The 22794-nt window shown below is 36.0% G+C and overlaps 1 protein-coding gene across 1 annotated transcript; it reads right to left on the reverse strand.

Moving 5' to 3' along the window:
- Nucleotides 1-9548: 9548 nt before the first annotated feature.
- On the reverse strand, nucleotides 9549-20536 carry LOC116170630. The gene is made up of 5 exons (XM_031487134.1): nucleotides 20494-20536; nucleotides 16218-16712; nucleotides 10804-11013; nucleotides 10264-10749; nucleotides 9549-10217 (listed from the first exon to the last, which is right to left on the reverse strand). Exons 1-5 carry the CDS (start codon nucleotides 20534-20536, stop codon nucleotides 9910-9912), a joined length of 1542 nt encoding a protein of 513 aa, XP_031342994.1. The 3' UTR covers nucleotides 9549-9909.
- Between the last annotated feature and the right edge of the window lie 2258 nt (nucleotides 20537-22794).

Consider the following 22794-nt stretch of genomic DNA (forward strand, 5'->3'; position numbering starts at 1 on the left):
GACGGAAGTTGGCCATTTGCAAAAGCCACTTATGACTCATTTTTGTTGTGGCTTTTGCAGTGATATAAAATAATGGTTAGTTGTTGTGCTTGTGGTTGCTCCAAAACGGAAAAAAATAAAAGCTTGGGAATTACATTTCATGTGTAAGTATTGATACCAATATTTTTATATAGTACATGTAAATTTACAATTTTTTTATCAGAATGTTTGAGGTTAGTTAAACAAAAGTCATAGGCGGAGTAGACACATGGGGGTTTAGATTGTTTTCGTGTAAAATTCTTTATAATTGTATCCTTCTACAAGTGTAAGGTAGGTACGCCACTGGAACAGGAAACTACTGTCCGCTATTTGCAAAAGCCATCGCGGTCGCACGTATATTGTTGATATTCTCCTTCCTGGTATTCTTTATTCATTGCTCAAAACATAGGCTATCAACGGTACCTATTCATACATGATTGGCAACGTGCAAGAAAATGACATACGTTTTGCAGTTGGCGCTACCCTGCGACTGTTCTTATACGAAACGACGTATGGGCGAACGTTGACATACACATTATATGGCGAACTCCTCATCATCAACTTTAGCCTAGTTTGCCATGTAATGTAAGGCCGGCTATACACAACCGCTTGCTTTCAATTGTAGTTGCCGTCAAACCCGTCATTGCGTTTTGTATGTACCTTGCCTCAATGTGATGTTAATTTCATGTATACGAACAAAAATGTCTATGGCGTAAATAAAGTTATTATTATATAAAACAGTCTTTTTAATGAATTGCCGAACCTGGACCAGTTCAAGCTAGGTTACTCGCCACCTTGGAAAGTAGTTCAAGGTGATGCTCAAGCGCATTCGCGTTTACATGAATCACGATTGTAATATATAAGGCGCTTTCTTTCGATGATCCAAATGCGTTTGGATTGTCAAATCACGTTCTTTCGAAGTGTGATCTTATGATCATGATTGCTAAAATCGTGAACAAACTGAACATAAAAGTTTTATGATCAGGAATTCCTAACCTATAAATGCAAGGATAACTGAAGAGGAGCATAATCGCTCCTAGAACAATTCTCCCCTAAAACAATGCGCTCTCATAAAATTCGCTCCCAGGGCATATGCCTATTGAGATCAAATGGTTTATGAAATGTTGATGAATTAAATGGACTAGATATTTCACAAAAACAGTTAATTTCAGATCAAGTAACTGATTTTTCAGGATTAACTTCGAAGAAGAGTCACCAACTTCTATTTTGTTTGAGGCTGATAAGTCACCATGATGAACTCTTTGTGAAGTGGAAGTGGAACCGGATTATTCTAGGCGCGAATTATCCTGGGAGCGAATTGTCCTGGTAGCGAATGGTCCGCACACCGTTTTTGAGAATGTTGAATCTAAATTTTCAAAATCTCATCAAAATTTCAAACAGAAAATGGGCGATTTACGAAAATGATTGCAACGGTTGGAATACAGATATTTTGGGCTCCTCAAGCCATCGTCATTTCAAAGGCCGAGTGGATGAATTTGGATTGTTTGTGCCTTTTCTTTGTTTTAAAGTGAACTGCTACAAGCGCCGGAACAGACCTCTCTTCGTATGCTGGCTATTTATCCATTAAAAGTAAGATGGTTATGGTTATGTTTTTCGTATTTTCATGATGCGATGTGTAGAGTTGTCAATGTTACCTCCATGTTGGTTACGCCACTGGTTTGGATGTTTCTTATTGCTGACTTATTGTATCGTAAGTAGTGGTAAATAAATAATAATATTGTCACGTCACGTCTTAATAAATGCGCTTATTTTGCCATGTGTGTCTGTATTTTCTTTCTTACTTTGAAGAGAAAAAGGGAACGGAAAAATGATCGGAGAGACGGAGAGATGACGACTTCAAGCAGAAAGTGTCAGGTATATATATAGCAACATTCATTTCAAGTCGCAGACGGTGTTCGTGAATTAGTCCATGCTGTGTCGATATATTTCTAAAGCAAAAAATCGCTGGTCATTATGATTAAGCAAATTTTATAAATGTAAAGTGCAATTAATAATGTTGATGTTGTCGTTTTTCATGCGTTATCTGGAATACATGCTAGGTAGGATCGTTGGTGTGTATGCGAAACTGAAATTAACAATTAAAATTTGTTTGTTGTTGTTCCCTCGCATATCTAAAAGATAAACAAAAGTTTGTAAAATGGAGCATATTAACCTGAATAAAATTACCTACTACCGACCAATAAGCGAATTTTACTGGTAGGTAATTTATACACCTACCTAAAAAGCGCAACAAGAGTTTTAATTTTCTTTACCAGTCACTGACTCAAAACATAGGCGTATCAACGGTACCTATTCATACATGATTGGCAACGTGCATTTTCTGTACAACTTTTTGACTCGGTAAGATATAATGTATAGTGGTCACTACATACTGTAACCGTAAATTAATTGCGGGATTTATTATGTATAAATTAATTATTAAATAACTTAAATAGGTAGATTTAGAACAGTTAAGTATTGTTTATCACTTATCTGCCACCAATGAGTGCGAATTTCATTATTGCCTAAACACAATTCCATTGCTTCTAGAGAATTTTCGAATCTGCATATGATGATCATGGAAAGAATGCACATCCGCTCTCATTTTTTATCGCTGGTCACTATTCTTTTACCGACTTGATGGCGCCATGATATCGTTCACTCAACAGAAATAATTACGCTTCTTTCAAAAAAATCCCGACACATTTAAATAAACGTTTGTTATTGGTCGAATTGTCGAGACCCGTTCATGCTGGCCCCATATCACATGGTAAACTAGGCGAACTCCAACGTTTGCGATATGTACAAATTTCCTTTGCAAAGCTTGTCAAGTGGTTCGTGCACATTATATGTCGAACTTACAAGTTACATGTTTATAAAAACATTATAAATATACATTCGCGTGGGTCATTACGCTTAATTTTTCTTTGGATTCATTGAATATTCCTTCGAATACCATTCGTAGTCGAAGTATTTGTAGATTATTTTTGAGGAGCTACTCCACTCATGCTAGTTACGCCAGCGCTCGTGGTATTAATCAGCGTAACTAGCATTCGTGACAGCACTTCAAAAATTATCGACAATACTTCGACTACTCATGGTATTATATATGAAAATCGGATTGGTACCTTTATGCCAAGAGTGCAAGAAAATGTTACAGTCGTTTTCGAGTAGTCGCCGTAGCTGTATTATACAGTTACAGTTTCCTCTGTTCCTTAATGGGAAGGCATACATTACTGTAATGCTATATACCAGATATAATTGTAGTTTTGGTTATAAAGCCATCGGCATCGGTTCAAATGAAAAGCTTAAATCATAGCTTCGCCATACAGATTGGTAATTTCGATGCATTGCTCGACAAAGTTTCATTTAATTGTAAATTTCAAATGAGTATCTAAGAGAAGTAATATGCGTTCCCACGAAGTAGAGTAGCTGTATAATGCACTTATTTATCACTTCTCCGATTCGCCATCTCAAGTTCAACGAACAGACCATCGAACGAACCTATTGATCCCGTAGGAAACTTCATCCGCAAACGAAATAACTGTATTTTGGCTAACCAATCATGTTCAAATCATAAATTTCGACAAGCGTTTAAGGCCAAACATACGTTCCCCAATTCAGTGCACGTCTAAGTTCGTATTAGAACAAATGCATGTACACGTCCGAAAGATAAGAAACGAAATGTTTACTATTTCGCACTCCTTTCCAATTTTAGTAAAAAAATACGTGACGGGATGACTTCAAATTTAACGTTTCTAATAACCGTCGTCGGGACGGCGGCGTGACCAGAAAGCGCCAAGTACCTATATTGAGGAAAGTTCGGGAATTTATTGTTAGTATTAAATTAAACACCGACCTCGTATACTTTCCCTTTTAATTGCAAACTTTTGTCCGTGCGATTTGAAATGAATTGCTCTCCAGTTTAAAGAACTTTAATAAATTATATCTGCCTTTGGAATGTTCGTCCTTGTTTAATAGCTTGCCTTGTATAATTCAGCTTTGCACCGTGTCATGTTTAATTATAATTGTGTCTCTATTTTAATGAGTTAATTTTCAACGATTGCGCTTAGAAATTAATTCTCAAAGGAATTTAATTAGTAAACTGTCAGATTCAGTTTCTCTTGTGTATACTTAAGCGTGATAATTAAAATTTATTTTTACGAGTCCTTGTGGATGCCGCAGGGAATAAATCTGCCTAAATTCGGCAAGATACATTGATAGCCATGAGAACTTTTATCACTGACTTGCTTTTCGTTCGAACCCGCTAATATTTATTTAGGATGAAACGCCATTTCTCACATTTCTGGTGGGAAACAAGCACGGACACGAAATTATCGACAATCAATCCATCATCTCTACAGCGGAAAATATTACTTGATCACACGCATTAATGTTTAGTGCGAATCCTAAAAGCAGTAAAAATCGCGATCGTATACAAATGGTAGTAATAAAAAAAATCATCTAGTGTTATCTTAGAAGGAATTTATTGTCGTGTTGTTGTAGAAAGTTATACGGAAAATACCTTACATTTACGACAAAAGATAACAACTACTACAGGATTAAGGTAACAGTAGTTAGACTTAGATATCACATGCCGTGAAAAATGATTGTAGAACACTACTGCTTGAACATTATAATTACGACCGAGATGAGACCGAAATGTAGTATAAGTGCCGGGTATTCCACAACACGAGTACCCATAAAATAATTAGCATTCAAAAGACTAACAACGTCAATATTAACACAGACAAAATACTATTTTAATCTGTGATATTAACAAGATAAACATTTTAACAAGTTTGTTGAAATAAAATTTACGTAATTATCGCTTATTAAGGATATTTTCATGCACAATTCCCTTACATATGTCGAGGACAGAGAGTTTGAATATGGTATGAAGTTGTACGTATTAACCAAAACATCCTTTGAATCATTATCGGATTATCATAGGGTCCTCAGTATTTATCACAACTTATTTTCCTGGGCACTTATTTTTGCACTTTGTTGAAAAAACATGCGGTTACCAGTAGCTGTAAATGTTTCGTTTGGAAGCAACTTCTGCAAAGCGTTACTTTTTTAAGTTTTCAACAACCATGATACACAAAAGGGTAGAACTAACGGCTTTGGACTTTTTTTCTTTATTTTAGAACCGACGACGGATCGGTAGTTCGTTCCAGTGTTTTTTTTCTTAATATATAGATCAAGGTCTTGGTTGCGGAATTTCACAGAATCAGTTTCAGCGTACCACTGGAAATCCATCCATTATCAGTTTTAAAAGCTCCTAAACGTCTTAAAGGCCCTTCACATTTCTTAAACGCCATTAATATCCATACAAGACTCGAAGACGCTATTAATTGGATTTATGGCTCAGTGGTGGAGCATTGGGTTATAAATCCGAAGGTCGGGTGTTCGAACCTGGGTTGAGGTGAATTTTTCATCTGTGGCGGAGATGGAAATTACCTTAGGCCAGTTCTGAGCATTCTACCGGCTACTCCGAATTAGGTTTTCCTGCAGTTTTCCTAATTCGTAAGGTAAAATACCGGAGTAGTATAGACCAACTTAAGACCTTCTGCAGAGGCACCTCTAAATAGCATTATGCGGGTCACTCTGTAATTGGGCGCATGCCTGTTGAGGGCCCAAAACAAGAGAGGGATAATAATAGTAATAATAATAATAATATTGGGATCTTTTTTAGGCACTTCCTTGAAAGTTTTAAATAATCCGTCTAAACTCTAAAAGATTCATAAAACTCCTTTAACGTCTTAACTATGGAACACGTAAACAGCTTAAAGGCAGTAATCGAAAGTTGTTTGAGATTATTGATGATCCATACAGATCCTGTACATGAAACCGAACCTTAAGGTACTTTCGAAACCTCTTTAAAAATTAATATTCCGAAAGCTCATAAAAACTGGTTGTCCTAAAAGCCTAACGACTCTGAAAGGTCGATACACACGTTCAGCTTTTAAAGGTTCGTATAGATCATTTAAGATTCATAAACACTCCTTAAAGGCTTGGCTCGGTGGGAAATAATATTTATTTATTTTATTTATTTATTTATTTTATTTATTATCCCTCTCTTGTTTTGGGCCCTCAACAGGCATGCGCCCAATTACAGAGTGACCCGCATAATGCTATTTAGAGGTATTTAAATAAACGCTTCTGGAAGACCCTTGAAGAATATTTTGTAGCCCTTGGAGACCGTTTGCGGCTTGTCAAGTCTCTTACAAAAAACCACAAGGCTTTTATTTACGCCCGTAAGACAAGAATTGCTTATTCCACTCATTTTCGTGAGATAAGGAATATATTACCGTACGGGTTTTTCTTACAATTTTGGATTTATTGTTTACGACAACATTGTAGTCGCAAATGCTCTTAAAGGTTTTTACAGACACGCCCTGTAAATGCTGTAAAGTGTATTAAAGGACTTCTAAGGGCTTCTAAGAACTTTGTGGATTTTATCAAGATTCTAAAAGTCAATTAAAACCTCCTAAAGCTTATCTAGAAGACCCTTTAAGATCCTTAGATGCTTTTTTAGTGGCGGAACAGGGCATTGGGGATGAAGTATATTGCTTGAACCAGTAAAGCTATTAGCAACCACTTCTGAAGGCGTATTCTGTAAAATTAAAAAAAAGTGGGGATTGAAAGTAATAGGTTTTCGGAGGGGATTATGTGGGTGGCCATGAAGCAGTACGGTTTAAAAAAATCCACAATAAGACACGGTTGCACGACAAGAGTGTGTGTTAGATCGGACAAGTATAGCGATAGCCTTGAAAATTAATATCTGACTGTCGACGGTAAAATGCGCCTGTTCACTTGTCATGTCAGCGTTACTCATCTGCCGTAAACAACTTTGTATAGAGTTAATACGTTTTAAGAAAATTAACTCTGACGTTTGGATTACGTAACATTGATCATTACTTAGGATTACGAACAAAAAACCTTCCCTCTACGAACCAGAATTCAGTATGAAGCTTTTCCTGTTCCAATCCGTGAGATCTAATCGAAGGTGATCCAGTATTCCAAAGTTGGACGACTCAAAGGGTAGTTTTAGACGCTATATAACTGAGGTAAAGTGTAATTTTCTATTTGTATTCAACATAGACCGTTCCGTTTAATGATTTTGACGAGTGAGCACCAATGCAATAAAAAATATGGATTGGTATTTAAAATAATGAAGTTTCTAGCTACTTCCGGTATTTCCGAAAGTGCCAACATTTTGAAAATATTAACCGCCGATTCGGCCTTCAGAGTAACTCCTAAGCACACATTTTCAAAAACCTACCTACCTATTTCACGTACCCAGAAACTTTTAACTACAGCTCCCAAAAACGCCCTGTATAGAGGATAAGTATTTGTTTGGACCATATCATTGTTTAAACACTTTATTAAACAATTGTAACAGTTTATTTTCTCATTCACGTATTGGTAATTTTTTACGGTCACTGCATTATTTGGTCGAGATTCTCTGGCATTTATCAAAATAGTAATGGCAACTGGCGTCATCTGTCGGTAGATTTTTTCCACTCAAGCAAGGTGAATCTTTGCTTTTTCACTTCCCTTTTCCGCATTCAACTGCGAGCACGCCTTAGTTCGACACGTTAAGCAAACGATGTGGTTCTAATTGCGAGCACCAATTATAATTATTTCTGGCATTTGAACCTATACGTTCCCGATTTAGTTGTTCTCTACATGAGATTCTTGGTCAAATTTTTGAGTTCTGATTAGAGTTCCAGTTTACCCCCCAAGAATTCTAAGGGTTTCTTTAATAAGGTTTAGTGCTGAATTCTGGGACGGACTGTGCGCCGTGGGGATGCCGCTGTTTTGATGACATGATAACGAAACACCCTTTTTCGTACACGAATTATTTATTTATTTGATTAATCTTCTCAAACCAACAGTACTAATTCCATATTAAGGTTTGAGGACATATGCAAATGTTAACAAACAACAAAAAATTATGAGTATCTATCATCAACTTAACTAATTACCTAACACAAACTTAATTTAAATGTCGATAAGGACAGGCCAAACAGCTGCAGATTTTCATTTCGAGATCTTTGAAATTCATTGTAAGTAATCATCATGCGTAGAACAGGGGAATTAATATGGGCAATTGAACGTACCTACATGCGGAATTTTGAAAAAAATTAAATTTGCTCTTGTTCTAGGATCCGGGACGTTGAAACCTATTAAAGAAAGTAACTCGAATCAATTTGATTATTTAATAATTTAAATATAAATAAGAGGCAGCTATCCCTTCTACGATCACTTAAGAGCACTATAGTACAATTTCGCTAAATCACGATAATGTTCATAGCGGGGATACAATCCTGTGAATCTAAAGTGAAGACATCTAATAAATTTATTCTGGATCATTTCAATTGCTGATGTGTGTTTATTAGTAGGTACATATAAGGTGACCAAATAATAGCTGCATACTCCAGCTTGGACCGTACGAATGCATAGTATAGTATATTGTAAGATTTGAAGGTTTTAAAATATTGTGACGATCGTAACACAAATCCTAAACTGGAATATGCAGCTTTAATCACATTTTCAATGTGCAACTTAAATGTCAATTTATGATCAAACATAACCCCCAGGTCTTTATGATTGCTTACAACATCCAGTAATTTCCCATGTATATTGTATTCGAACACAATATTTTGTGCTTTCCTAGAAAAATGCAAACATTTACATTTTGCCACATTAAGGGGTAGTTCATTATCGCTACTCCACTCTGAACTATAGAATCAAGGTCTCTCTGCAATTTTTTACAATCCAAGACGTTTCTGATTTCATAGCTTAATTTTAGATCATCTGCGAACAACAAGACATTCGCATGCTTTACTACATCAACCAAATCATTAATTAATAATACAAATAACAACGGTCCTAAATTTATGTCGGAATTAATGAACACGCCGTACATGGGTGAAAGCTACCAGCTTGAATGAACACATGGTAAATGAATGGAATTGAAAGGGCACTTCGTAATGAACAATTGTTTCTAGAAGGTAAAAGTAATTGGACCGTTTAACTTAAAGCAACCGATTTGCACGGACTACCAAAGTTCAAGCAAATTGTGTTAGCGGTCCGTTCGTTCCGACGGGGTAGCCCAACCTGCCCAGAAGATGTACAGAGTATTTATTTTAACAACTATAGATAACTGTTATAGTATTCGCATTCGAGTTCGCATTGAAAACGATGTAACCTTTTGAGTCATTTAACTTGGAGATTATTTCCGTTGTAAATATTGTGAGAACATTTCAAAACGACCGCTTAGTTGCTTTGATTAATCCCTACCTACTTTGCATCCTGGTTCTTCTTGAGATTTTCAGGATTGTTGCTGGTTTATTGTGACAGGGAAGTAAAAGCTTTTACAGTATTTGAAATTATTTGCCGAAAGATAGGATCAACAAACTATTTCAAAATTCACAAAAATTATTACAGCATTTGTTCCATTAGTTGCTTCTACTTACTTCTTCCAATTGAGACAAGAAAATTTCGATTAAAACGCCAACACTACTTCATACTATATTTTGTACTAAAATAATCACCCTTTCTTACATTAAAACATACATATACATTGTAACATAATTCTTATTAAATCGAGTAATAAACTTATTAAGTAATAACATTTATAACTACACATACTGTAACTAGCCATAATGTGTAAGTTACATAATAAAATTTACAAATTTGTAAAATATTTACTTTTATATTATTATGATCATTTACATCAGTCAATTTTATTTTACAAAGCTAATTTTATACTTTTGGCTGGATGAAGGATGCAGATGATAGAAACATATACGCATTCGCCCACTAAATACTTAATTTACAAAGCGCACACTTATGGTTCTCAAGTTTATTGGATGAACATTATTTTATCGTGGCATTTGAACTGCTGGTCACGTTTGGTGTGCTCCAAACTGTTGTGGAGGTTGTTGCGTCGTTTTCGGTTAGCAGATCTGGTTCCAAGCCCATCTCTTCCAGCAACTCGTCGGGGACCTTCTCAACGATGCTTGGTACTTTGCGACGCTGTGTCGGTATTATGTCGTTGGCTATAGTACTTGTGGGTAAAAAATCTCTTTTGGAAAACAAAACTTTGTCAATGTAAAACATGGTCCCTAAATTGTATACAAACACTTCACTTTCAACTATAACTGCGTCGTTGACATCGACCCTTTCTGAAAGAAAACGATTACACACTATATAGATAACTTGGAGAGTTACCTTTTTTTCGGGCGATCTTGATTGTGCTATTCCCCAACGACAGCAACTCCGTTCCGTCCTTTAAATCTCTGTCATATAGTCTTCCTTTGACGAAGTGGTTTAATAGAACTTGCAAGCCGTTTCCATTTGATAAGTAATTGTCGGGCATCTTATCCAGTCCGATTGCCTCAAACGCCGTATCTACGGGCACGAAGAACGTGTAACCTGTTCCGGAAACGTGGGGAGCTAAATCCGCCAAATTTAAAAACCGTGTAATGTGCGAAAATCTCCTATCCCTCTCCAACGCTAGGAAGGCGTGCGACAGAAATTGCGCCCCAAACCATGGAAATGCTAGAAGTGGCGGCGTCTCTTTGTCTCTGTGTTGCTGATGTAAACGCGATACAACCGACTCATTCACGAATAAAACTTCTCCCGTGAACATAATGTTTCCGTTCGCAACAGGTGTATCCCCTTTCACGACTTGAACTCCATTTACCATTAAAAAAGCTAATGATAGAAAAAATGTCAGTACCGAAATGTAACAAGAAAAAAGATAATTACGTATTTTGCGAAAAACGATTTGTCGCCCTCCCAATGTCGTAACAATTTGATTATCCTTAACGTCATCCTGTAGATAGTTTCCCTTGACGAAATGATTAATTATAACACTTTCAGTAAACTCGGGCACGCTAAAGGGGTAAAATCCCCAATCGATAGGATGCCATCGGTGGAAAGCGTGATCGGTTGGAACAAACACCGTATAGTTTTCACCTGCAAGAAAAGAGTAAACAGATCTGTGTCACTCAGAAGCAATCAATCTCGAAACAAGAGAAATTTGCATTACAAATCCTTAGCTCTAAAATACTCTCCGAATTCAGTATCTACTGAATTTCATTTCAATACAATTATTTTTAATTAATGAGGTGGAATGATAAATTATTGGGCACTGTAGAGAGGGAATAGTTTTTCTAAACGTCGACAGAGCACATTTCCACCCATTTATCGGTCCCCGAGTGATTAATAGTATAGATAGCAATCTACTGTAAGTTATCTCTGTTTTATTTAGTTCATAAATTATTTTGTTGCGAAATACAAAATAACAAAAGCGAATTTAAGGGGATCAGGAAAATTTCATATTTACACTTCCCATAATCGAGGATGATCAGCCAAAATATAATCTCCCTATATCCCTCCATTGTGGTGATTCTAGAAAACAGTCCGCTGTTTATACATTAAACACAAAATACAGCTTCAGGTGTAACGGTAGCTAGTTCTCGATATACACCTAAATTTCTTTTACATATTATCTAATTATGTAAATTAGTTGGTCGTGGAAGTTTCCTTAGTTTTTGGAATTTTATTTTTAATGTAAATCAAAATTTTCACACAGTAAATACGGGGAATTTCCACTGCAGACTGTCTTCTTTACTGTCTTCCTACACTCTTCGTACTCTCTTCTTACCCTTGTCTTCCTCAATCAATCAATCAATTTTTATTGGACGCCAAAATGGCAAAACAAATTATAATTTATAATTGATCTCATCTCATCATTTATCTTTCTCTCTCTTTCCGCATCTGAATCTGGCTATTGTTGTAATGTTTTTCCTTCCTTCCCACAAATATGTTGGTACCCACTCTCTTATTAGCTCTTTATAGCTACTACTACTGTCCGCTCCCTATCTTCACCCTCTGTTGGGATATGTGTGCATTTAGATATATTTTCGTCAGCTCACTTTCCTACCCCTCTCCTTTCCACCTCCGTCCCGTCCCGTCCGCATCAATTTCTTTTGTAATATTTTTCACTTTGCTCTTCTCACATTCCTTTTGCGTTCATCCTCGTTGTCAAGCATTCTATCACCAATTCGCTTTCTCTATCGCTCCTTTCCTCGAATGTTACCACCCTGCACTATCCTTATCTTTTCCATTTTTGTTTCTTCCTCTAATATACAAGTCCAGTTCCTCTCATTCCTTCCACCCCCATATCTCCGTTCCGTACATGAGCACCCCTCTCCCCATTGCATCGAATGTATACTTTCTTGTTCTAAAATCATTCTTGAACCCCCTCTCTCCAATTCCGCGCACCTGTCTCATCGCAACCACCCCCCTTTTATCTTAATTCTCTTCTCTGCGCATTTGCTCCATTGTTTCTTTGTATTTGGTACCCTAAATGCTTAATTTCTTTTACCTCTTCTATTCTTTCCCCCCTTCCATTTTTTTCCTTCCACCTCCCTTCCCAAATCTTATCATCTTCGACTTTTCTACATTGAACTCAAATCCTTTCCTTTCCTAATAGCTTTCTATTCTTCCCAACATTTCCCTCATCTGTTGTACCTCTGTTGCCATGATCACTGCGTCGTCCGCGTATGCCAGAGACCAGATCTTTCTTCTTCCCACTACTATCTTACCACTTTTTCCATGTCTCGTTAGTAGAGATTAAATTAGCATTCCTGTCTTTTACATCCCCATAACACTTCGGATCCCTCCCCTTTTATTCTTATCCTCAATCTTGTCTCTTCATACAGTTCCTTGATTCTGTCCTTTAACGTCTTGTAAATTTTCTCTTCTCTCTTCTTTCTTTCTCCATCATTTGTGTATATCTATTTCTCTCGTCTGTACACTCTTTGTCCGACCACTCCTTTCATGTCTCCCCTCCCCTTATTTGTTTCCGCGTTATGGCATTTTTAATACTCTCCTTTACATTATTCAACTCCTGTGTTTTTTCTGTTAACTTCCGTTGTTTGTGTCTGTGCTCCCCCCCCCCCCCCTTCTATCCTCCTCTCTATTTTCTCTTTTGTTTTTAGTTTTTAAATCCAAACCACGCCCTTTCCTCTCCCGTTATTTTCGTATCTGTTCTCACTAATCCTTTGTCTTTGATCCTCCATCTGTTTTCTTCATATATCAACTCGTTATCTATGTATATTCCGCTTCCCTTTGACTTCCCTTTCGCTGGATGTACTGTTCCATCTCTAGTGAAAAGTGTTGTTTAGTGAAGGAGGTAATGAAGACATTAATTAACATTCTTATTTATAAGATTTTCTCTGGTCGAAATCGATCTTGCCAATGAAAATCTTATAAATCAACGTCTTAATTAATGTCTTCATTACCTCCTTCACTAAACAACACTTCATTACCTCCACCTTCTTTCCCTTTCGTCTCATAACTCCTCTCTTCTTTTCTCATATTAGTTCCACGATTACTACGTTATTTCCCCTTACTTCAGTTTCCGCCTCTTCTTTTCTTTTAGCCATTTTTCCACTCCTCCCCTTTTTCTATCACTATTCCCTTTATTGTTATATCCTTCTTGATTGCCCATTGTTGTCATGTTGAGTGTGAGAAATGGAGTCACAAAAACCCAAATAAGCAGAAGGATCCGAAAATTCAAAACTCTAGGAAGAGTCTGAAAAATTGGAAAAGTTCGAAAAAAACAGAATAGTCCAATGAATCTGAAGAATTAGCACTCTGAATGATCCTAAAAATTTGAAGCTTTTGGAGAATGCTAGAACGAAAAAATTTTCAAATTCTTAAGCATCTAGACGGGCCCGTATAAACTCGAAAATAAGAAAATAACATAAGGTTAAGAATCGCAAAAATAAAAAAAATGGGAAGAGTAGGCGAAATTTGAACCATTCTAAAAATTTGAAGAACTCTAGACGAATAGAAGTAATTTCAAGACGAATGCAAGATTCCAAACAAAGAAGAATGTGAAATATCCTAAAAAGAGGAAGAAACCCAAAAACCAGAAAACCCAAAGAGTTCGAAGAAGCTGAAGAATAAGAGAGTTTGATAGATCCGAAGAATGAGAGGAGAAAAACCCAAAAAACGGAACAATTCAAAGGATCTGAAGAAACGGGCGAATGAGAAAATGGAAGAATTTAAAAAATCATACAGATAAAAAGAAACCAGAGAATTGGATAAAACCCGTAGAATAAATCAGAGAAGAATTCGAACTCTTAACTTTAAAATATTGAAAGAATATTATGAAATAAAAAAAATGGAAAAATGTGAAGTATCCTAAAAATAGGGAGAAAGCAAACAATCAGAAAATATGCATATTGAAAAATGCGAGCATTTGATGGTTCCGAAGAATGAAAGGAGAAGAATCTAAAGAAAACCAAAAATACGGAAGATCCAAAGGAAGCAAAGAACAGAAGATTCAAATGCCCTGTGAAAAAGGAAAAATCCAAAGAATTTAAGTAACACATGAATGTAAATTGAAATTTCTAAATAATCCAGACAATTTGAATGCATGCCAAGAAACCTACAAAAATAAAATGAAAAAATTAAAGAAATAAATGGAAACCAATAATTCGAAAGATTCCAAATCAGGTGAACCTGAAGACTTATGGATACAAAAAATTCGAAAGTTCGAAATCATTCGAACAACCTCAAAAATCTGAAGCGTCTGCGGATATTAAGAATTCGAAAAACTTGAAAATTCAAAGGAAACCGAAAGAATTAGAATAATTGAAATAATCTGAAGAATTCGAAGCAGACGAATACAAATAAGTAAGAAAACCCGAAAAATCGAAAGTATTATAGATGAAACTGAAGAATTCAAAGAATCCGAAAGTTTTGATCGTTCTAAAGAATTTGAGAAACTCGAAGAACCTCTCAGAAAATTGAAAAAACGTTCCAAGAAACGGCAAATAGAAAAAATTCGATAAAATGAAAGATTTTGAAGAATCCAAAAATCCAAAAAATGTGCAAAATTCAGGAACAAAAGAATCTAAGGAGTAATAATTTGAAGAATACGCATACGAAGTATTTCCAAGGTTCTAATAATTAAATGAACTTAAAAACCACTTGCAGAATTCAAGGCCGTTGAATCCAGAAGCTAAAATCTGAAGTATTGGAAATGCCTTAAAGAAAAATATTATATTGTTAAATTTTCCCTGCAATAACAAAGAATAACAATTATTATGCTTTGAGCTAATTTCTCAATAAAGAATCGTGCGCGACACTAACGGAAATCTTGAAATGCATAAAACTAGCATCGCGAGAAGTATTTAAACCGTGTCTGAACCCAATTTGGAAACATCTCTATCTCTTAAGTTTATAAAAGAACGCTATTTAGCCCGATAATTAATGAGCTGCAGAAAATTAATTGCGAAAGTTTCCGCACAATAGGGATATAGGAATAAGTTACCTAATTCAGAAAGTTTATCAATTTTCCTTACAATAAATTATTTATGTGGTTATAAAGTGAATTTATAAGAATTTGTTGTAAGAATATTTCTACACCACGCACAGGGTTGTGAAATTTCTGTATATCGAAATAAGGCACAACCGATTTTGAGGGTGTGCTACCATAACATTGTACTGTGATAAAGTAATTGCGTAAAGTTATCATACAAATTAATTAATACAACAACGATAAATGAAATACAAACATGAAAAGCAAACATAACGTGCAAGGTTAATGAAAATTAAATGAAACACAAGAGAGGGCTAAAAAGCAAATTTAACCACCCATTTTTCAGTAGCTGTGATTTCATCATACCCAAAAACCTCAAATTAACCTTCACCTTCAACTCAAATTGAATTTCTTTTTCCACTAAAAACAAAGAATTTTCTAAGGAATGGAAAATGTGACCTTTCCATGTTTATAGAAATTCTAGTTTTGCGGAGCTCATCCAACACAACACGGCAAAACTAAGTTGGGATTTGGACGATTCATTTCTAAAACGCAACTTTGTTCAATTTGCACCAAAACTTTACAATAGTTCCTCTTGGTGCAGCTTTACTCATGACCGACTTGTACTGCAAATTACATTACGGTAGTGACGTAAACTCTAGTTCTCATTAAACTCGCACATTCAGAAACTTTGGTTTATGGAATATCGTCATGAAATTCGCTATAAACAGAATCGAGTTGCGTCAGATTTGAAAATACAGACACGTATTTCAATTCTAAATCAAATTATATTCCTTTTTCCGGAAGAAACGTCGCAATTTTATATCGCTTGTCAACTTACCGTCTTCTAGTAATTTGGAAACATTGGATCTCGACAGGAAATGTTGGAAGACTCTAACGCCGCTTTTAAGGTAGGATAAGACTTGTAGAACATTTTGAATAAATGTTGTATTAGACTGAACCGATGGCTGTTCCTTCACAGTCACTACGGTGTGAGAGCTAACGTTCAGTTTTGCTTGTGACGTATTTTTCTTAATAGAAAGCTCATCTGAGAACAGGTACTTGTCCAAAACGATTATCACACCGTTGGGAACACCTACATTAGACTGAAGTATGAGCACGTCATTCGCCAGTAACTTATCCTCTTTGCGACGTACGTGTACAGTTTTGCCTCTTAGTGTCTCAAAAGATATTTCTTTTGTATTATTTGTAATGTTAACTATCGATCCTAATACTACGTGGTCTAGGATTATCTGTTTGATGAAATTTTCTCGCTGTGTACCGGTCGCGTGTAGCTTGGCGGCGTTCGATGGGGCCAAAATTGTAAATGGCTTATCTGGAACAAAAAAAATCATTAATGAAGCCCAATGAGTTATTGGGGAAATAGCAGACTTCACTACAACTTTAAAAAGAAAGTTCTACGCATTTTTGTTTGTTGTTGTAAGTTTTATAACCTTATTTTCTTATTTACGTTTGTCTTATTAACGCCATGTCAAGAAAGCATAAATTCGAGTATCGAGTTGTGATTAAATTCCTTACTCGAGCAAGTGTTTCTCCTCAAGACCTTAAAGATCAGTTGATGGACCAGATGAATGGAAAAAATTCGCCGATCTTTTGGTATTGTGAGGGTATTTTTCTTATTGACATTAAAAAACGCAACACCACAGTCAACTCAGTTTATTCTGCCACACTACTGCAGAAATTAAGGCATAATATTCGGGAAAAAGACGTGGGAAATCATTGTAACACTGAAAGGTAGAAACAGCTGGTCATTCTGCGCGTTATATTGAAAGATTTATCTGGTCATTACGATACGAACTTTTGTTATGGCGTTGCGTACAGTGAAATTGAATTAGTTTCAAGATAAGCACGCTGATAAGAACACACCAGGTATGCGGTTTATAACAAAGCTGGCGTTGATCAAATTTTGATCTGATTACCTGTTTGATTACGGAATCTTAAAGGAGATTTATAATGTGGAAGAGAGGTGATCCTTTAAATACGAGAAAGGAACGAAAAACGGGGATTTTTTGTGGTAGTTCGCCAGTGTTAGTGCACGGACCGCTTTGGGCATGTTAACACGGCGTTCACTTTTTGATGGTGAACTTTGTTTATTGAAGAACGTTAGTTCATTTAATGTACGACAAATAAATTAATCGAGTTCGCGAGAAGTGTTAAGTACTTTATTCGCTAAAGTAAGATTTATTCTTGCTACTGTCCGAAAAGCCACAAGATTTATCATCAAATTCAACAGAGTCGGTTCGTGTTATCAAGATTAAGTGTAATAGAAAAGAAGATAACGAACAGTTTTTGAATTATTAAAAACTGTATGTAGTAAAATTTCTTTAATAAATTGTATATCGATCGCATGCATGCGTTGTATGTGTAAATCTGGTCCTCAAAGCATATCTTTCTTTCAGCTTATGTGTTTAATTTTTTATGTCTTAGTGAATAAATTTTTGTCTTTGTCAATCAAGTAGCTGTGTATTTAATCGAACCCAAATTGTGACCCAGATTAGAGTTTTCATGTTAAATTTGATATTCGTGTCCATAGACATTTTATGTGTTATTCAACATTCGTTTAAATAATGCCTTGAAGTTGTTGAAAGTGGCCGAGGCTACGGAGATTACTAAATTAATAAAATTAAGTCTTTATCGAGATTTTTTATCGCATTTTTTAAGAATAAAAAAATGTGCTATTGCTTGCATTTTGTCCGTCCGTCCGTCCGGAGCCACTTCTGCCGTTTCGAACTACTTCTAAGGGAATGGTCCTAGAGCCCTGGATTTTTTTATGCAGTATGTAGCCTATACCTTGAAGGTGTGTCAGACAGCCATCAAATTTCGCTGTCTAAAAGGCCCCCCCTCCACGAATTTTATCCTGAGATGCTGTTTTTGAAAGGAAAACGTGCATAACTTTTACATACGACAACCAATTGGTCTCAGATTTTGCATACGCATATCTTTAGTGGTGACAAGTTAAACTTTAGAAAATGGGGGAGGGGGGAAAAACATGTTCTACCCTTCATGGTATTTTAATGAAAGGTCTTATCGAAATAAATTGGTTTGTACAAACTATAACATTCCCGTGCGATTCTTTTTCGAGATCAGTGAGCGACGGGGCCTGAGGGGGGGGGGTCGCAACGAAAGGAACCGTCTCTATCAACTACTGCCTTTCTTTCTGTCCTCTTATCAAGTACGGGGTTGGGGGGGGAGGAACTGGTTTTATCCTTCATGGTACTCTAATGAAAGATCTCAACGACAGGAATTTAATTTCTACCAACCATAGCGCTTCTCCTCGACCTCCTTCAAACCCCATCAAAATCAGTAGCTATTCGGAATGTTAATTCAGATCAATACAATTATCAACAGAGCTGAGGAAAAGGGTATAAAGGGGATGTGCAAAAAGCTGCCAAACTAACTCTCCTTCTCATAAATGTGTTTAAACATATGCTTGAAACATCCAGAGTAGATAATTCTTTAATTACGAAGTAATGGGCGATCAAAAAAGAGTTGCTGCCGAGTCGCCTTTGGAAGTTCAAGTTAAGTACGATTTCCCATGTAAACAAAAATTGCAAAGGTGACTCGACAGCAACTCATTTTTGATCGCAATAGTATTACCGTTTTATGAAAGTTGAGAGATTCGCAAAAACAAATGCTTCGTAATGAATAATGATGAGGGAGGATCATTAGGCCAATCACAAATCACTTCAGGGGGTTTGCTATTCAATCACCCACTCGTGATAATTTTATTTAGGTTGTCACTTGCTCACTCGCTTTTTTTTTGGTGAATAGTTCCCGAAGCGGAGTCAAGAACGATATGCCAAAATTAATGAAAGATACGGTAAGGTCCAGCTGAATCATATCCGGTCGTAGATAATGGCACTACGCAGCTGGAAAACTGCCAATTTTGCCGATTTGAGAATCTACGTAAATAAGTTTCTAGGGATTTGATTGGCTAAAACAAATTAGATTATATTGGTGGAACAGTTCCGGGCTGAATGCACGTAGTTTTCAGAGAAATGGGAAGGGTCTAGGACATTAGGGCACGAGACATAAGGGCATCGACATCGGTTGCAGGATTGCCCCTGTTTTATACCTAGATAACGTAATTTTAAATGACATTCTCCTCACTGGCGGATTGCGCAATCAGAGGAAATCGTGAAATCTCCAAAATTCGGACCGCATAATTTTATAAGGTCCAGGTGTAACGAAGCAGCCGTTTTCGTACAAGAATTATGTCAAAATTATTGTCGTGTTTTAACCGCTGATGAGCAAAACCAGCTGCCGAACATAATTGGGAACTTTCTAATTGTTCCCGTGTAAAGGTACAAGACTTCATTATCGTAGACCTTTTGCGATTGACCAGAGAGCACATCGGTGAAAGGTTCATTTCTCTACAAGTCCTACAGATGCTGTTGTACGGAACATACTGGGAAAAAGGATAACGGGACTTGAAGCACTCAGCGACAATGATACTGCAGCAGTTTCCGAAAATCCTGGTAAATCTTTAGGACGTTAGGGAGACTGGTAATTAAATAATCAAGTTTTAATTTTTAGCGCATTTTTTAAGAATTAAGATGATTTTCTCCCTCTGCCTCTCCTTCTGTTCCTCGTAGAACTCGAAAAGAGACAGCAATGTCAAACCTTCGCCAATCGAGTGGAAGGATCCGTGGTGTTGAATACGAGCCGAATTAAAATTCTGGTTTCCGAATACGAGCTGAGTAGCAAAAAAATCCCCTTCTGAACATCGTATGCGATTATTTGTATCTTGTTAATATATCGTCTGGTATGAAATAGAACAAACTCGGTTTCATTGTTTTGTAGAAATTGTAGGGCATGTTTCACCCCCTAGCGGCTATAGTAATAGGAAGCTAGAAATAATTTCCAATTTCATTGACTTTACGAGTATCAAGTGGTAATGTGCACAAGTTGTGCGTGACAATAAACCATACAGCAGTAGTACAATACAGTGGCTAGGAGAAAAAGTATTGTGCACCAACATCACGCTGTCTTACTAATGGCTTTGAATATAACATATTCAAAGCTAATATAATGGTAAATCTGTCAACTTTCGAAGATAATATTGGGGATGAAATCATTGCAAGATTCTCGCTTACGTTGCTGCTTCCTTGGCGTCAAATGTTTTTCGCAACAAATCATTATGAACTTTGAACATTGAAAATTATAAGTATGAGGCAATGAGTGATTATACTAAAGTAATTAGTTCCATTAAATGTCCATTATATACAATTACTCTATTTATAAACTTGGAATGAAGTATAAACTATAAATGAAAGGTGACACAGAATTAGAGTACTATAACATACAAAACCCATATGAATGACCCTTCATATGTCTCAATCAATCTTATTTTCTGGAGGTTACGTCTGGTCGAACTTCCTTTAATATAGATGACTAAGAGGGCCAGGTGATTTATTAGATAATTGTCGTGCAAGCCATTCATACCGGCGTTATTTGAATGTTAAATATATTACGTAATCTTATTGATTAAATGGAGTTGCAGGCATGTTAGCACCGTAAATGTTATGTCTACCTATAACTAAGTAATTACTTCTGTTACCATAGATAACTTCGTAGTTGATGTATAAGGGTTCGACATAATTCCGTTTTACATGAGATCCTCTCAGGTATCGTTATATTTCTCCGCATACCTAATACAGTAATATGAAATTTAATAATTGGCAAAGAGCGATATAAGACAAAATTCAGAAACAATTTATTGTAATGGCGACTGATATTAGACGATTGCGTTCATTTTAATACAAAGAAATACTCGACAAGTTTTTACTATCAGAAATTTATTACCAATCAGCTAGCTCATTTTAATAAAAAATCCGATGGGGTTGACAGAACAACTCAAAAATCGCGTTTTTGGAAGAGTGGCTTCAAAAAATTGTAACTGTAGGCAAAAAATCTTTCCCACGAAAGTTTATGATCTTCCGATGTGTAATAAAAATAATGAATAAAAAGTATAGACTCTCTATTTCAAAAAATTAACTTGCCCTACACCTGAAAATGTGCATAGCATCATTGAATGGGCTTCTCCATATGAAGAATATGTTATATAAATCATTTTTTGATATCCTCGCTAGTTTCCGCCTTAATCGACTGTCTTAAGATGTATGGGACACCTTGTATATAAATTAGTTTAGTGACGTTCAAACGCGCGTTCATATAATATAAGACTACGAAATAACTGGTAGTCACAAACTTTACAGTAACTCGTAAAAGAAATGACCGCTACACTCCAGTTAGTGTTGATATCTTTTCTAGGCAAAAATGTTTGCTACAAGAGTATCGTGTATAACCCGCTATTTTTTTCGTTCTGTTCCGAATTCCGTGTCTTTGTTATACTCGGACAAAAACGAAATTTTCCATTTACTAAATTGATAATTCTAATTAGTTCACGATGGTCGATAATTTTTTTATGATACGTTCTCGTAAATAAATACCTCGGTCCTAAACTCACGTTGTTGCGACTTCACGCGCTCTTTTTTTACTTTGTTTGTATTTATTACCAATAATTGACATATTGTCTACAGTCACTTTGCTCCCTCTTAATACCAGTATTTGAATTGGTAACTACTCGAAAATTTAGGCTCGTTAATAGAAAATGTGGGTTACTATTTGAAAAAACAGCTATATGACGTCACGGCGCTAAAAACTCATATATTAAAAAAAAGGTTTTTCACAGTTTTATTATTTATGCCTAATGTACACTGCCAAAGTTTTCACATCAAAATAACCGTGTTTTGCCGAAAAAATATTTTAGTTTTCTAACTTTCTTTTCTCAATTTTTTTCGTGGGTTGATTTTTCATTGGAAATGGTCAGTTTGTAACGGGTAGTTAAATTTACTGATTGTCCTTCAAGCCCTTAAAACATTTATGCCGACGACTACCTGAAGATAATTTTAATTACAATTACCTTACGGAAAAGTTCTATCAAACGTGAAAAGGAAAAGGCGCCGCAGAACCGACGAAATTCCAATTCGAAATAATTTGGATATTAACAAAAAAATCAAAAATCAAAACTCCGCGTTCACCTACATGCTTATTTAAATTTAAAGTTTATTTCCGGTATTGCTATCGTACCATTACCATCCCTACGGAGTGGCCACCTTTTTTTCGAACGTATCCCTAATGTAACCAAAAATGACAATAATTAATAGCGAGTTTGCGGACACGTATTTTCCGTTACGTTAGACTGCCATTTTTTCTTATGATATAACGTAAGGGAAATTTAGTGAAACGCGCTTGCGGATAAATTTATTGTTGCTGGAATTTGATTGGTTTACCTTATTTATAAACATAAGGTAGGTATAATAGTAGCCAGGTTGCGGACAGCATTTTCCGTTATGTTAGACGGCCATTTTTCCTTATAATATAAGTTTATAAGT

The sequence above is a fragment of the Photinus pyralis genome, unplaced genomic scaffold, assembly GCF_008802855.1.
Source record: "Photinus pyralis isolate 1611_PpyrPB1 unplaced genomic scaffold, Ppyr1.3 Ppyr1.4_LG5, whole genome shotgun sequence".
NCBI classification, from domain to species: Eukaryota; Metazoa; Arthropoda; class Insecta; order Coleoptera; family Lampyridae; genus Photinus; species Photinus pyralis.

Excerpts from the sequence above, each read along its gene's own strand:
- LOC116170630 (XM_031487134.1), bottom strand. The coding sequence starts at position 20,536 with ATGATTTGTTGCGAAAAACATTTGACGCCAAGGAAGCAGCAAC. Across the intron at positions 16,713-20,493 it reads GACGCCAAGGAAGCAGCAAC|ATAAGCCATTTACAATTTTG; the intron begins GTAAGCGAGAAT and ends TTTTTGTTCCAG. Across the intron at positions 10,750-10,803 it reads AATCGTTTTTCGCAAAATAC|CTTTTTTAATGGTAAATGGA; the intron begins GTAATTATCTTT and ends TTCTATCATTAG.